The sequence below is a fragment of the Microtus oregoni genome, unplaced genomic scaffold (assembly GCF_018167655.1).
Source record: "Microtus oregoni isolate MIOR12 unplaced genomic scaffold, Mior012 000020F_ref0000438, whole genome shotgun sequence".
Taxonomy (NCBI): Eukaryota; Metazoa; Chordata; class Mammalia; order Rodentia; family Cricetidae; genus Microtus; species Microtus oregoni.
The window spans coordinates 17,118,776-17,133,639 of NW_024543079.1; the positions used below are offsets into that span (position 1 = coordinate 17,118,776).

At 46.8% G+C, this 14,864-nt stretch overlaps 1 protein-coding gene and 1 pseudogene across 2 annotated transcripts; both read right to left on the reverse strand.

Moving 5' to 3' along the window:
• Nucleotides 1-446: 446 nt before the first annotated feature.
• On the reverse strand, nt 447-7,410 carry Defb115 (defensin beta 115). Of its 2 annotated transcripts, none has more exons than XM_041671016.1 (3): nt 7,283-7,410; nt 5,683-5,847; nt 447-829 (listed from the first exon to the last, which is right to left on the reverse strand). In XM_041671016.1, the coding sequence occupies exons 1-3, from the start codon at nt 7,374-7,376 to the stop codon at nt 729-731; spliced, it is 360 nt and encodes a 119-aa protein (XP_041526950.1). In that variant the 5' UTR covers nt 7,377-7,410; the 3' UTR covers nt 447-728. The 2 variants fall into 2 exon arrangements, with proteins under 2 accessions (XP_041526950.1, XP_041526952.1); XM_041671018.1 differs by lacking the exon at nt 447-829 and adding an exon at nt 3,458-3,603.
• A 3,682-nt stretch (nt 7,411-11,092) lies between these two features.
• LOC121460416 lies at nt 11,093-11,865 on the reverse strand (annotated as a pseudogene).
• Between the last annotated feature and the right edge of the window lie 2,999 nt (nt 11,866-14,864).

A 14,864-nucleotide genomic window follows, 5' to 3' on the forward strand; every position in this document is an offset into this window, starting at 1 on the left:
TGCAGCTATCAAGGCAGGCTTTAGCCACACGGAACATGTGTGTGTGGAAGAGGTTCATGTGGTGAGAACAGCTGCATTCACTGAGCGTGTGTGTGAGTGTGGCTCCCTGAGGAAAATCCGTAGGACCCACGAGTCTGTCACCAGTGTGTGGCTATGCGCACACTGCACCTGTTTCTTTGGGGGACATGCACAGAGACATGTGGGGAACACATTCGTGCCTGTTTCACGGCATCCAGTGATGCCTGCCCCTCGGTCCAAACGTGTGTTTCTGGATCATTAGAGGCACAAAGAACATGTCCAATGTGTACCCAGGGTGGCAGTGCATGGATCCAAGGCTTTAAGAAAAATGTTCGTGTTAATGGTGCCATATATTTAATTACAATAAGTGATTTAATTACATTAGTAATTCACATAATATTTATAATGTATATACTTATATAATAAAGTAACCTTTAATTACTTATTAAATGCTTGATGATTTTGTGGATGTTCCATGTGTGATATTTTATCATCACAAAACCCTTAGGGACTTGGCCCTGTTGGTTCTTCCGTTGTAAAGATGGTACAGTGGAGGGCCAGAGGCTTGAAGGAAGCCGTGTAAGCAAGGAGCTAGAAAAGAACAGAGCTCAGGTCTGACTCCAGATGTTTTGATTCTGGAGCCTGGGCTCAAAGGGACTATTTCATTTCAGTAACAATTCCTCACTTCTGACATCGCCACTGTACGGAAACTAAACATGGCTATGTCTTCCCCAGGTGGCCTGTTCGGATTCCGCATCAGCAAGAGTCCTTGGATTCCATGTGAACTTTACCACGGCGTATGCAGAAATTCCTGTGAGAAATACGAGATCCAATACTTAACCTGCCCAAACAACAGAAAATGCTGCCTCAAATTTCCTACGTAAATTTCCAGTTTCTAACTCTGTGAAGGAATTCCGCTTGCCCACCACAAATGCTTCAAGCTACTCTCAAGTTTGAGTCAAGCATCATCCCTTCCTGTAGTAATTTCTTCTATGATCTGAAAGGCTCTCTCATAAAAACGCATTCCTTCTCATGTGTGTCTCTCTCTGTTCATGGCTGCCACTGGTCAGGGCAATCACTGACTTTAAACAAGAGGCTGCTTTAAAGCCCAAGTGCTGTTACTCCAGGACACATGTTTTGCATTATGCCCACTTCTCGGGCAGTTATCTTACCTGCCTAGCAGTTTTGCCAAGTTGAAACATCCTTGGAGGAAGCTCCTTGAGAAGTTTAAAAAGAAGGCTTAAGACTCAGGTAGTGAACAACTCAGAAGTCTCAGGAAGTCCCTGAAATGTACCAGATTCACAAGACACCCCCACAAGGTTACATAAGCAGTAAAGAGATTGAAGAGACACTCTGACTTGTCAATTTTCCTGTGAGTTGAGTAAATGAGAGAATATGGGGGCCAGATAGTACCCTGATAGGCAGGCAGATAGGAAAAGACATCAGAAATAAACAATATGGCATACTTCCCGCTTCTTCTTCACCCAGGACAAATATTGGCAGAGTTCCTTGACACTTCCCCTAATATGGTGGGCACTCTTGCAGCTGACCTGCCCAGACATGTCCCAGGCAGGCCCTGGACAGGAGTGTGAACCAATCATCCTGTTCTCCTTTGTTCAGACTAGCTGATCCAAAATGAGGAAAGGAGGACCATCTCAGGCCACCTGAAGCACTTCCGACCCCCAGCCCTCTACAAAGAGACAGAGCTCAGCTGCTGAATCCCCTCCTCACTTGTGAGGCGTGTGTGTGTGTGTGTGTGTGTGTGTGTGTGTGTGTGTACACGCGCACGCGCACGCACTCTTGCTTCAGACTTCTTAGCTCTCCAGGACAATTATTTAGTTCCTGCTTTTTCATTCTTCAGTCAGTGGAGAAAAGGAACCTGACCCAAGAGCCCTAACTGGCAACACTGAGAGCTCCAGAGTTCCAGGTTTTGTGAACTTTTGCCCATTTGGGTGGGCATCTGGTGATGCAGCTGCCTTTGAGTGGCCCATTCTCCCGTGAGTTACCCTTCACCCTTCCCTCATCCCCACCTTAGTTTTGAGACAAGGCCTCTCACTGAACCGTGAGCTTGCTGTGTCAGTTAGATGGGCTGACCAGCCAGCCCCAGGGAGCCACCTATCTCCACCTTCCCGATGCTGGGTGACAGACATGTGCCACCATACCCAGCTTTTATATGAATATAGGGGATCTGGACTCAGGTCTTCACGCTTAAACAGCAAGTGCGTTACCCACCGAGCCATCTCCCGGGCCTGGCTTATTTCCCCTTTCTTTTTGTCTGTTTGTAAATGAAACTGTAAGGTGGTTTTCTGGGGTGTAGTGTTCAGATTTAGGGATGCGTGCTGACACGGTTAAACTCAAGACCCAGGAATCTGAAAGTGAGCCTGGAAGCAAGCAACATTCATCCAGGGTTTCTTCGCCTTGAGTGCAGCTTCTCTTAACAGTGTTCTGGAGTCTGCAAACCAAAGACACTCTTTCCCCACAAGTTGCTCTTAGTGGTGGTGCTGATGATACTGTAGCAGCAGAAGGCAAACCAGAACAGAGCAGTGCTGTTGACTAGGTGCCAGCCACTGTTGTGGAAAGTACTTTAACAATGTAAAGGTGTGTTTCATTTGTTTCTGCGGCATTTGCTTAATTATGAAAAGATGTGGTGTGTTTGTTTCACCTTGCCTGCCCAAGGCTCCTGATTGGTCTAATAAAAGGCTGAATGGTCAATAGCTAGGCAGGCAGAGTAGATAAATAAGAGGAGGGATCTAGGCTTGAGAGAAAGAAGGAGGAGGAGAAGGAAGAGGAGAAGGAGGAAGAGGAGGAGGAGGAGGAGGGGGAGGGGGAGAGGAGGAGGAAGAAGAGGAGTGAGGGGAGACATGCATGCCTGGGGCCAAAAGCCAGGAGGCTGCCAGACAGATAGACAGATATAGAGACAGTAGGAATAAGATACACAGAAGAAAGAAACAATAAAAAGCTCAAGGCAAAAAGTAGATAAAGAGAAACAGGGTAATTTAAGTTAAAAGAACTATCCAAAATGGGGCCTACGCTAGGCCAAGCATTCATAACTTATAAGAAGTCTCCATGTTATGATTTTGGAGCTGGCTGATGGCTCCAAAGAATAAAACCTGGTACAAGCCACCTTGTAATTCCTTTTTGAGACAAAGTCCCCCACAAGTCTGGAACTCAACACTTGAGAAAGGCTGGCTAGTCAGTGAGTCTCCCATCCTGCGCCCCAACACCAGGACTGAAAGCACCCAGCTTTCCTAAGTGAGCGCTGAGAGTCAAATGCAGGCCCTCAGGCTTACACACCAAGCACTTTACCAATCGAGCCATCTCCCCAGTCCCACTTTGGAAATTTGTAAAAGCAAAATTAAAACTTTCAGATTTGGATTTCAGGGCAGCATTTAGGACATGACTGCCACAGGGTGTTTGCATTCGTTTAATTGCTGTCATTAAAAAGTACCACCAACTGGGTGACTTGAGTTTATTTTCTCACAATTCTGTGGACAAAGTCCAAAGTGCAAATATCAGTAGAGCTGGTTCTCTTTGGCATCTCTCCTTGGCTGGCCGATGACCAGGGTCTTCCTGGGTCTTAGCATTCTGTGTGTCACAATGATTTGCAAACAATTAGGTCTGAACTTTCTCTCATGAGAACATTCATCATACAGCATTAGGGCCCACCCGAACAATACCATTGTACTTCCATTTCAGAGATGAGCCAAAGACACAATTGGTAAGGAGGCTTAGCCTGCCCTACAGACGTGTCCAGATTTCCTCCGTATCCTCCTCACTTCTATGTAACTGTGAGTCTGGAGACATGTTGGCACAGTGTGTACTCCTTAGGAAGAGCAGGATACCCAATGACATGGGTCCAAAACATCTTTTTGTTCCCAAGGATCTTGACAAGAATAGAAGGACACTAAGGATAGGACAAGATTGGGGTGCCCAGTACATATCCTAAAGGACCTTAGCACCCCAAAGAACACTGGAAACTGAGCATGCAAGTGTTAGATGCATCTTTGGAGTCTGGACACAATGACTAGAGGCAAGGATGGGGTCAAGGCATGCACCTCTAACCTGGGAGCTCCTCTCCGTGTCCCATACCAATAGTTCACCCTGCTGTCACTGGACCCTGGCAGGGTCCTCTGCCCCATGCATTGTCACTGTATTCACCTGTTGGTGATTTCAATAAAGCCTCCACCTCAAGGGACAACTCTAGCTATTTCCTTAGTGTCTGGGGGAACCTGGCCCACTTCCCTAGCCTAGCTGGGCTATTCCACCACTGCATCTCCCTAAGAGATGGACAAACCCAAGATCCAGTCTCTTGTTTGCTCTGCCATTCAAGTGCTAACCAGGCCCAACCCTGAGACCTAGCAGGTGCACTCAGGTCGTGGTGGCTCCACACGCTAGATGTCCCAAGGACATCTGTGAAATTCCTCCTTGTAGGATTACAGTGGAGGAGGGAACATGTGATGTAAACAGATGAGGAAATGCATTGAGAAGCAATTGGAAGGACTGTCCTGCCTCCTCAAACTTCATTTCCTCTTCTGGCTAAGGGGCATCGTATTTATTCCTTGCACATAATAAAGATTTTAGAATAGGCTAAGCTGTCTGTTGTTTTTACTGTTTTCACCTCCCGTCTTCTTGGGGCAGGAGTGGCTGCTTCCTGGTCACTGGATACGACCGACCATCTTTGGGCAGTCCTCTGTGACTATGGGCTTTGGGACTGAAAGGCCATCTAGCAAAGCGTGGGGCAAAGCATTAAGCTAGAGAGGGAAGACGGGATCTTCTGGATTCTATTGGTTCATCCTGTCTCTCTAGGAAGAGACATCACGTAAGAATCTGCAGCCAAGGTGCAGTTTACACCTGGAAACTTTCAGGGACTGGGAGCTTCTGCTCACAGTCTCGGGGATCCAGGAACTAGATGCCACCAAGTTCTTGTGCTATAAGAACCAATATTTTCAACTGACATTATTGGTTATGTTATCCAACCCAAAAAGTGCTAGACGATGGGCTAAAGGCTGACATGAACTCCTTCCCCTCAGTGCTGGGGTCAAAGCCAACACTGGGTGCTGGCATATGTAGATGCCCTGGGGTCAAAGCCAACACTGGGTGCTGACTTATGTAGATGCCCTGGGGTCAAAGACAACACTGGGTGCTGACTTATGTAGATGCCCTGGGGTCAAAGCCAACACTGGATGCTGACTTATATAGATGCCCTGGGGTCAAAGCCAACACTGGGTGTTGACTTATGTAGATGCCCTGGGGTCAAAGCCAACACTGGGAGCTGGCGTATGTAGATGCCCTGGGGTCAAAGCCAACACTGGGTGCTGGCTTATGTAGATGCCCTGGGGTCAAAGCCAACACTGGGTGCTGACTTATGTAGATGCCCTGGGGTCAAAGCCAACACTGGGTGCTGGCTTATGTAGATGCCCTGGGGTCAAAGCCAGCACTGGGTGCTGGCTTATGTAGATGCCCTGGGGTCAAAGCCAACACTGGGTGCTGGCTTATGTAGATGCCCTGTTACAGCTCTGTACCTCAGACTCCTTGCAATGAACATGGATTAATGAGCCCTCTGCAGCCCAGCAGCGCCTGAAGATTAGAGCAGGGGATCTACGTGTCCCTACTTGACCTGATGACTGTTGAACACTCAGGCTGGGAGTCCGACATGATACATACCTTTCTTTGACTGGTCTTTGACTGGAGGCAAGTGATATAGTTTCGACTTTGCTATTTGGATACAGCAAAAAGTTAAGTCCCCACATCTCTCTTTCTTCTTCTCAGTTGTCCTGCATTCATATCTGCATTTGCCCATTCCATAATAGCACGTTCTCAGCCACCCATCTGTCAAAGGGAGCAGAGAGGAATCCTGAAGTATGTGAGGAGGACACACCCGTATATCCTGAGGATGTCGGCGGGTGGGCCCGTGAGAACGGTGGGTTGGGTTCCGGGGGTATTGAGACCCCAATGTAAATTACAAATTCTCTCTCCTTGTCTTCCCCCAAAGTTCTCTCCTGGGAGGTAAGCTAGTGTTCTCTCTCATCAGGACACTCAAACCGGAAAATCAAGTTCATTTCAACTTCCCTTTCCACTTATGTATCCCATGAGCCCGTGCACTGGCACTCTCTGAACTGTCTCATAGCCGCAGCTCCCTCCTCTGCCTCAATTGTTCTCTCCAGAATTTAGCCCAGTTTGCCATCAGTGCTAATCAAGAATGGATTTTTTCTTCTTCCCATCCCCCTTTCTCTAGAGCAACAACAAATGATTGACAAAGACCTTCACCTGGCAAGGTTGACCCAGCAGCAAATGATGCAGCTGGGGTGAGGAGCTGACTCAGCCGGCGAAGCACTTGCTACCTAAGTATGAGGATGTGAGTCGAGGCTGTCAGTTCCCACATAAAAGTTGGGCACAGCAGCACACATCTGTAACCCCATCACTGGGGCAGTGGGACCAGGGAGATCTCTGGGTCTACTGGCCAGCCAATCTAGCCAATCTCCGAGTTCCAGGTTTAGAGAGAGTTCTGTCTCAAAAAATAAGGTAGTACCAGGCATGGTGGGCACGCCTTTAAATCCCAGAACTTGGAGGGCAGTGGCAGGTGGATCTCTGAGTTTCAATGAAAGCGAATTCCAGGACAATCAGGGCCATACAGTGAGACACTATCCCAAATAATAATTAACGATCATCTTATTATTGTGTGGAGCGTGACTAAGGAAGACATCTGATGATCGATGGCTACCTCGAGGCACTTGCTTTCTCTGTGCCTGCATTCCCCAGCCACCCTAAAAAGAAGCATCACCTTGGCCACAGGCAGCCCACAGGAAAGCACATTGGCACCCTCCACCCTCCTGTTCTCTTCTCCCGCCTCCTGTTGCCTCCTACCTCCCTCTGTTCCCTCCTCCCGTATACCCTTTTCCCTCCTGCCTTACTGCTCACCTCTCGCCCTCTCTCCTCTGTTCCCTCCCTTCTCTCTTTCCTCCCTCCTAGCACCCCCTCTTCCCTTTTTTCCTTCCTTCCTCCCTCCCTTCCTTCTTCCCCTCCTCCTCCCTTCTTTCTTCCCTATCACCATCCATCTGCTCTTACCTCCCTCCCCTCTTTCCTCCCAGCACTGGAGGGTGAACTTAGAGCCTCACACGTTCCCCAAGCAACTCTACCACCACGCTAGATCCAGTCCCAAAGACACAGGCACAGTATGGTTCTCTCTCAGCAGACCTCAGCAGCTCCCGCTTTCCCAAAGGGTAGCGTGGAACTCCCTTTCCCCTTCTCACCACCGCTTGGTTACCTGGGGAAGTCTGAGCCAGGACCACAAGGACAGCTAAGGTCAGAAACCAGAACTTAATGTGTCCTGAGAGGGCCGAGGAGCGAGTCAGCAGCATGCTGAAAGTGCTGGGAAAATTCCGACTGCTTTTGGTTTTAATGACCGAGGTAGGGCCTGGTCACGGGCAATAAATCCGAGGCTGGCAGAGAGTTGCATCACCCGGACTGCCTTCTACAGGTCACCACTGAAAGTGACTCATGCAGTGTGCAGGGTCAGCTCTGGAATCCCTCTGGCAAGGGGCCAGCAAGCCTGCTGCTTTGTGGACAGTGAGGATCTAGGCCCCCAAGAAGTCTTCCCTGCCGCTCTCCTGCCTGGTTCTGCCCCATGTTTGCCACGGGTGGAGCTGAGTTTTTCTAGCTTACTGTCCCACATACTGGTGGCCTCAAGGGACAACTGTGAGACTGAGAGCCCTGCAGGGGCAGACTAGGTTATCTCTGTGTGCCCAGCGCATGCGGAGCAGGTGCTGCTAATCTTGGGCAGTATTTCAACACCAGCACCAACTGGACTCATAGGGTCAGCAATAATAGATAGCAATAGAAAGGGAGAGGTGGAGGTCATGTTGGAGTGCAGGGTGTGTGTGGGAAGGGGTGCTGGGGTGGGTAGAATCAGGGTACACTGTTTACGTGTGTGAAATTGTCAAACAAAAGGATTTCTTTTAAAAAGCATTGGCTGGACAGGCAGGTGGGCTGTAGATGGGGCTCAGTTGACAGAGCTGGCCTGGCAGAAGCCCAACCTTCAGCTCCATTCCAGGACAGGGGAGGTAGGTGAAGGCAGGAGGATCAGAAGTTCAAGGTCATCCTCAATTGTGGAGTGAGTTCAAGGCCAGCCTGGGCTACGTAAGAGCCTGTATCCAAATAAATAAAAAGCAGGGGGAAGAAGATGGAGAATAAGCAATGTGTGACCTTTATTCATATCCCGCAGACCACGTGCAGAGTCAAGGGGTGAGCAGGGCAGAAACAAGCTGAGTGACAGCTCGTGTGTGTGTGTGTGTGCACATGCGTGTGTGTGCTGTGTAATATATATAGTGCATATGGTATGAATGTATGTGTGAGGTGTGTGTATGGCATGGTGTGCATGTGTTTGTGATGTGTGTGTGGTGTGACATGGTGTGAATGTGTGTGTGTGTGTGTGTGTGTGTGTGGTGTGGCATGTGTAGTTACTTTAGGCAGAGTAGTTGAGAAAGGAGTCTATGAGGAAGTGACATTAAATGAAACCTGAATGTCCCGAGGACTTGACTCATCTAAATAGAGTTTTCCAGGCAGAGAGAACAGAGAGGACCGAGCCCCAAGGCAGGAAAGGGCTGAGATCCCAGAAATGGCAGGGCCACCTGCATCGGACCTTACATGGCCTTATGGGATTCGTTCTGGCTGAGATATGGGGCCAGGGTTACTTTTAAGTGATATTTCAAATCTGACTTCATTTTCTCCACCTGAAACGTATCTGGGCTGGATGGCATGCCCCTGGGGTGTGCTGGTGTCGCTGGCAGCGTGATTTGTAGGTAGCAAAGAAAAGCATGTTTAATTCTCACAGGAGGACAAATCAGAGCCTAGATCTGGTGCTATTTTACATAACACCATTCAGGCTGGCAAAGCGGGGTGATCTCTGGGAAAAACACGAAACATCAGGCTGTAGATGGCCTGGCAAAGAGTTCGCAAGATGAAACCCAAACAACCGAGGTTTGTGAAGAAAAACTGGTAATGATCGTTCTACGGAACTGGAGACTGAAGCTCAGGGAGGGCAGCTGACTTTCTTGGCGACACACGGTTACTAAGATCCTTCCTGGTCACTCAAGCCTTCACCTCACCATCTGTGATCTCCATCTTTTGAGATTCTGAGAATGCTGAGTGTGTAGAATCTTGGTCTGTGGCTTCCTAGGTCTGCTGTTTGATTTGGAGTTTGTTCCTTTGATTGCTGAGTGGCAGTCCACAGTATGAAACATTTATGTCGTATTTTCTAGGATGGAAGTATTATTTCTTACTCTTTTGCTTTTTGAGGTAGCATCACTCTGTAGAAGCTCAGGCTAGCCTTCAGCTCATGGCGTTAACCCCAGTTGGCCTCAAGCTCCATCCTTGTGACTTGAGCTCCCGAATGCAGTGATCCACCCAGCTGCATTTCACACTGTTTGCATCCTAGAATGCCGTGTCTTCCTGGTCTCAAACTATACTTCTTTTTTGATTGTTTGTTTTGTTCATTTTTTGTTTTTCGAGACAGGGTTTCTCTGTGGTTTTGGAGCCTGTCCTGGAACTAGCTCTTGTAGACCAGGCTGGTCTCGAACTCACAGAGCTCCGCCTGCCACTGCCTCCCGAGAGCTGAGATTAAAGGCATGCACCACCACTGTCTGGCTCAAATTGTACTTCTTCACTGGCTAATGATGTTGGACATCTTTTTTTTCTTCTTTTTTTAAATTTTTTTTCTTTTATTATTATTATTAAAAATTTCCACCTCCTCCCATTTTCTTCTCCCATCCCCCCACTTCCCCTCCCCCTCCCTCTCCAGTCCAAAGAGCACTCAGGGTTCCCTGCCCTGTGGGAAGTCCAAGGTCCCCCCTCCATCCAGGTCTAGGAAGGTGTGCATCCAAACAGACTAGGCTCCCACAAAGCCAGTACATGCAGTAGGGTCAAAACCCAGTGCCATTGTCCTTGGCTTCTCAGTCAGCATTCATTGTCAGCCACGTTCAGAGAGTCCAATGTTGGACATCTTTTAAGTATTTGTCATTTATAATCTCCTTGGCTAAATTTCTATCATTGTCTTATGCCCATTGTCTATAAAGCTGATTTTGATTGTTTAATTTCCAGAGCTCTCCCCTTTTGTTATTAGACATAAGCTGTTTACTGTATACATAGTTAAAACTGTTAGAGTATGAAAGATTTCTACACTAGCCTGGAATGAAGTATAACAAAGGTTTATTTATTTGGGGATAAAGAAAAAGGGTAGCAATCTGCAGTTCTCTGTGTGCCCTGGGAACTGGAACTGAATCCAGCGACCAAGAGACCCTAGCACACTTCACATCTGCATATATAGTGCATAAGGCCTCACCTGAAGTTGGCCAGTATCTTAAAGGCTATTGGCTGAAGGAGTTCCCACAGCACCTCCCTCTCTTATCTAAATAAAAGAGTTTAAGCCTAATACAAAACTATATACCGTAAGAACAAATATCAAGTATAAAAATTAGAATACATTCAGCATGAACAACATCAATCAAGAAACATATACTAAATGTTTTAATAGTTATTTTATCCCAAGGAGTCTAAGTCTTATATGAGAAATGTCTTGGCAAAGTCATAAGAGGAAAGTAACTATGACTATCTAGTCTTCAACCCCATTGAAAACCCGAGAAGGGGGATAATATTACTTGAGTAAACAGGAAGTGCAATCAAGCAACTTTTAAAAGTAGCCAGAGGCAACTGGGCAATCACCCAAAGTGACACCATGCATTTTGTCACTGGTAGAGGTAGGGGCAGTTCTTTGCCCAAAGACTAGTTTTGCCCAGAAGAAAACAAGCTCCAAGTGGAGTGTCTTCGGTGCCCAACATTTTCTCAGGAATAGATCAGTGCTTCCAGCAGCAATCGTGTCTCACATCAACAGAATCCTAAATTATTTAAATGCCATATTCTACGGTTTTTTTGAAGTGGTTGAAGATTACCTATCTATGTTAAATATAATCTCTATACATCTAAAGAACCTGATTAGTCTAACTATACGTATAACAAACATGGATGACTATTGACCTATAATTCTTTATTTTTTTATTATTTATTTACTTATTTTGCTGCTTCAAAAGGCTTTATTTTTACTTGGTCCAAAACTTGAGAGGGGCTCCAGGGCATTACAAAGCTGCCTAGTGGCTTCTTGAGAGGTTAGGGTGAAGGTCCTGAGGCGGGCTGGTGCAGAGCAGAGGTGAGAGCCCCTCGAAAGGAGAGGCCTCTTAGTCATGCTTGAGAGTGAGCCGCTCAAAGAGGTACTCGCCCAGAGAAGCCTGGGGCCCAGTAGACAACCTGCAGAGGTTGGTCAGGTGGTTGCCCATCTTCTTGATGACCTTCACCTCCTTATCCAGGAAGTGGTTTTCAAGGAAGTCACAGAGATGAGGATCTGTGCGGTCAGAGCCCAGGGAATGAAGATCCAAGAGGGCCTGGTTCAAGTTCTTCTCCAAGGCCAGGGCAGCTTCCATGGCCTCCTGGGTTTTACCCCACTCATCTTGAGATGGCTTCTGCACATCCTGAAAGAGTGCATGGCCTCCGCAATCGTTCTGCAACTTGAGGAGATGCTCGGCGCCCTCGCGCTTCTCCTAGGCCAATTCGCGGAAAAAAAGGCCTACACCCTCCAGAGCCACGTCATCCCAGTCAAAATAGTAGCCCAGCGAGAGGTAGGTGTAGGAGGCCCGCAGGTGCAGGTTGACCAGGCGGTTCACGGCAGCCTTCACTTCGGTGGAATAATTCTGACGAATCTGGGAGGTCATGGTTGAGACGCAGTCTGGAGCTACCCGCAAAGAGACGGTGCTAGCTGGTCCTGGGAGCTGAAGGCGGCGAGGTGATGGTCCCGGAGGCTGCGGCTACAGATGGTTTTCAAGGAAGCTAACAAAGGGAGGCCCCGGGTCTGTTCCGTCCAAACACTATTCAAGCAAGACACAGATCCACGGGATCTCCGAAGGCTGCTGACCTATAATTCTTAATACCTATATATTTTAAAGACTAAGGCTTCATTTTAAAACATTAATCTTTAAACAAATTGCAGAAAATGAGAACAATGACTTCAAAATGTAAACAATGTATAAGCATCTTGATCAGAGGTAGAAATGTATGTTACAATATGATAAATATATCCTAAAATTGTATCAATATACAAAATGTCTTAAGCGGAGGTAGAATCATGCATGCATACAATATGACAAAATGACTTTTCATAGGTGCATAAATACTGTAAACAGAAATAGGAGTATATTCACTATAACAAATATAATTTGAATTTGTATCAATATACAAGAATCTATATCAATGTAAATTGTCTATAAATAATAGTTCACAAGTATTCTCACTATTACTCAGTATTATTATTAGTATAAGCTCACACTAATCTACCTATTATCCCATCCAATCTCCCCTGCTTTTTCTTTTTGTTTTTTTTGTTTGTTTGTTTGTTTGTTTGTTTTTCGAGACAGGGTTTCTCTGTGGTGTTTGGAGCCTGTCCTGGAACTAGCTCTGTAGACCAGGCTGGTCTCGAACTCGCAGAGATCCGCCTGCCTCTGCCTCCCGAGTGCTGGGATTAAAGGCGTGCACCACCACCGCCTGGCTTCCCCTGCTTTTTCTTAAAGAGATCTCTCAGCCTACTTAATTTCCAACCCCAACCCTATACAAGTTATAACCAAGCCCTAATAGATGTTCCCTAACCCTGAGGACAAACTTTCTTGAGAGAGGGGATAAACAGAGGCTGATCACTCATTTCCCAACCTCTCAGACCCGAATAATCACACAGAAATTATATTAATTACAACACTGTTTGGCCAATAGCTTAGGTTTATTTCTACCTATCTCTTATATCTTAAATTAACCCATTTCTATTAATAAAGGAGAGATCTTTGGAGAGAGATCTTGCTCTTCCATGATGACCGTGTAAGCTGCGTCAGTTTATTCCTTGCAACTCCATTCCAGTCCAGTTAGGGAATCTGTGTTGGACCCACACGGCCTCCAACAGTTGTGATTGAGGTAAAGACCAGCTTTTTATAAAGACGTCCTTATAGGTGAATGTGTTACAGCTTCCTGACTTATGGGGAGGCCAGGCTAGAGCCACAACAGGGACAACTCTAGAGGGGTAAAGAGCTGCAATAGGACAGCTCTGGAGGCTAGAACCACAGTAGGGCAGCTCAGCCCTGGAAGAAAAGTGTCCTGACTATTTGGAAGCCAGGATACCCGAAGCTGGAGTGCCGTGTGGGGATGATATCCTGGAGAGCCGCTACAGCTGAATTCTTCTCTGTTCCCTTAAGGGAACGTCCTAGCGGAGCTATCTGCTGCTTCTCTGGTCCAAGACGTTTCTTACTTTGCTAAAGCTGAAGTGCCTGCAGAAATGTAGCAATCTCCTCTAGCTCAGGGGAAAAGTTGTTACTGTTTTTCTGTCCCGCCTTACTCAGCCCTCATGGTCCTAGCAAGGTTCTCCTGTTCTGCTCCGCCTTGCTCAGGCTCCCTAGGAGAGCGTCTAAGCAAGGTTTTTCAGCTCAGTCCCCTAAGGGATGTCCAGCCAGGTTCTTCCAGTCTGCACTGGGGAATAAGGGTCATCACCCAAGACTCTTTTTGAGAAAGAGATTTATTTGGGAAGGAGGAGTACAGGATAGTGGCTGCCTCTGCCAGGGAGGGATAAATTGCCACCTCTGAACCAGCAGAGAGGCTTATACAGGGTTTCTTTTTTTTCGAGACAGGGTTTCTCTGTGGCTTTGGAGCCTGTCCTGGAACTAGCTCTGTAGACCAGGCTGGTCTCGAACTCGCAGAGATCCGCCTGCCTCTGCCTCCTGAGTGCTGGGATTAAAGGCGTGCACCACCACCGCCTGGCTTCCCCTGCTTTTTCTTAAAGAGATCTCTCAGCCTACTTAATTTCCAACCCCAACCCTATACAAGTTATAACCAAGCCCTAATAGATGTTCTCTAACCCTGAGGACAAACTTTCTTGAGAGAGGGGATAAACAGAGGCTGATCGCTCATTTCCCAACCTCTCAGACCCGAATAATCACACAGAAACTATATTAATTACAACACTGTTTGGCCAATAGCTTAGGTTTATTTCTACCTATCTCTTATATCTTAAATTAACCCATTTCTATTAATCTGTGTATCACCACAAGGCTGTGGCTTACCAGGAAGGTTCTGGCAGCTACATTTCTCTCCTTTGGCAGCTAAATGGAGTCTCCTTGACTCCACCTATTCTCTCTATGTATCTCTGTTTGGATTTCCCTCTTGGCTTTACTCTACAAAGTCATTGGCTGGAACAATTTTATTCACCAACCAATAAAGCAACACACATACAGAAGGACATCCCACATCAGAAAACAATTTCTCGCAGTCTTTAGTTTTCCTTTAAGTTCATTCAAAGGTGTGCTCCATCTTTAATCTGAGCTCAGGAGGCAGAGGCGGGCTGATTTCTGTGAGTTTGAAGCCAGGGTGGTCTACATAGTGAGTCCCAGGTCAGCCAGGGTCACAGAGTCAAACACTCTTTAAAAAAAAAATTATACTCCCTTTATGTCATTATTGACTTCTAGTTTTATCTCACTGTGGTAAGAAAATATATAGACTATCTTTTAATTTTTAATTTTTGAATATTTGTTTTGTAGTTTAAAGTGTGGCATATTCTAGAAGAAGCTCCATGTCTGTACACAGTGGGTAGTTCTGCGATGACCGTTCTGTCCATCTGGTCTCCAACACACCTCACTTCTCCAGCCTCTGCATTGTCTCTCTGCTTACTGCGCCCACTAGTGAGAGTGGAGTGTTGAAATCTCTGTTATTGCATTGAAGCTTATCTTTCTTTATCTTTGGGTCTGTTTTATAGAATTGAATGTCCTGCACTA

Excerpts from the sequence above, each read along its gene's own strand:
- Defb115 (XM_041671016.1), bottom strand. The coding sequence starts at position 7,376 with ATGCTGCTGACTCGCTCCTCGGCCCTCTCAGGACACATTAAGTTCTGG. Across the intron at positions 5,848-7,282 it reads CCTGGCTCAGACTTCCCCAG|ATGGGTGGCTGAGAACGTGC; the intron begins GTAACCAAGCGG and ends TCCCTTTGACAG. Across the intron at positions 830-5,682 it reads CAAAGACCAGTCAAAGAAAG|GAATTTCTGCATACGCCGTG; the intron begins GTATGTATCATG and ends TATTTCTCACAG.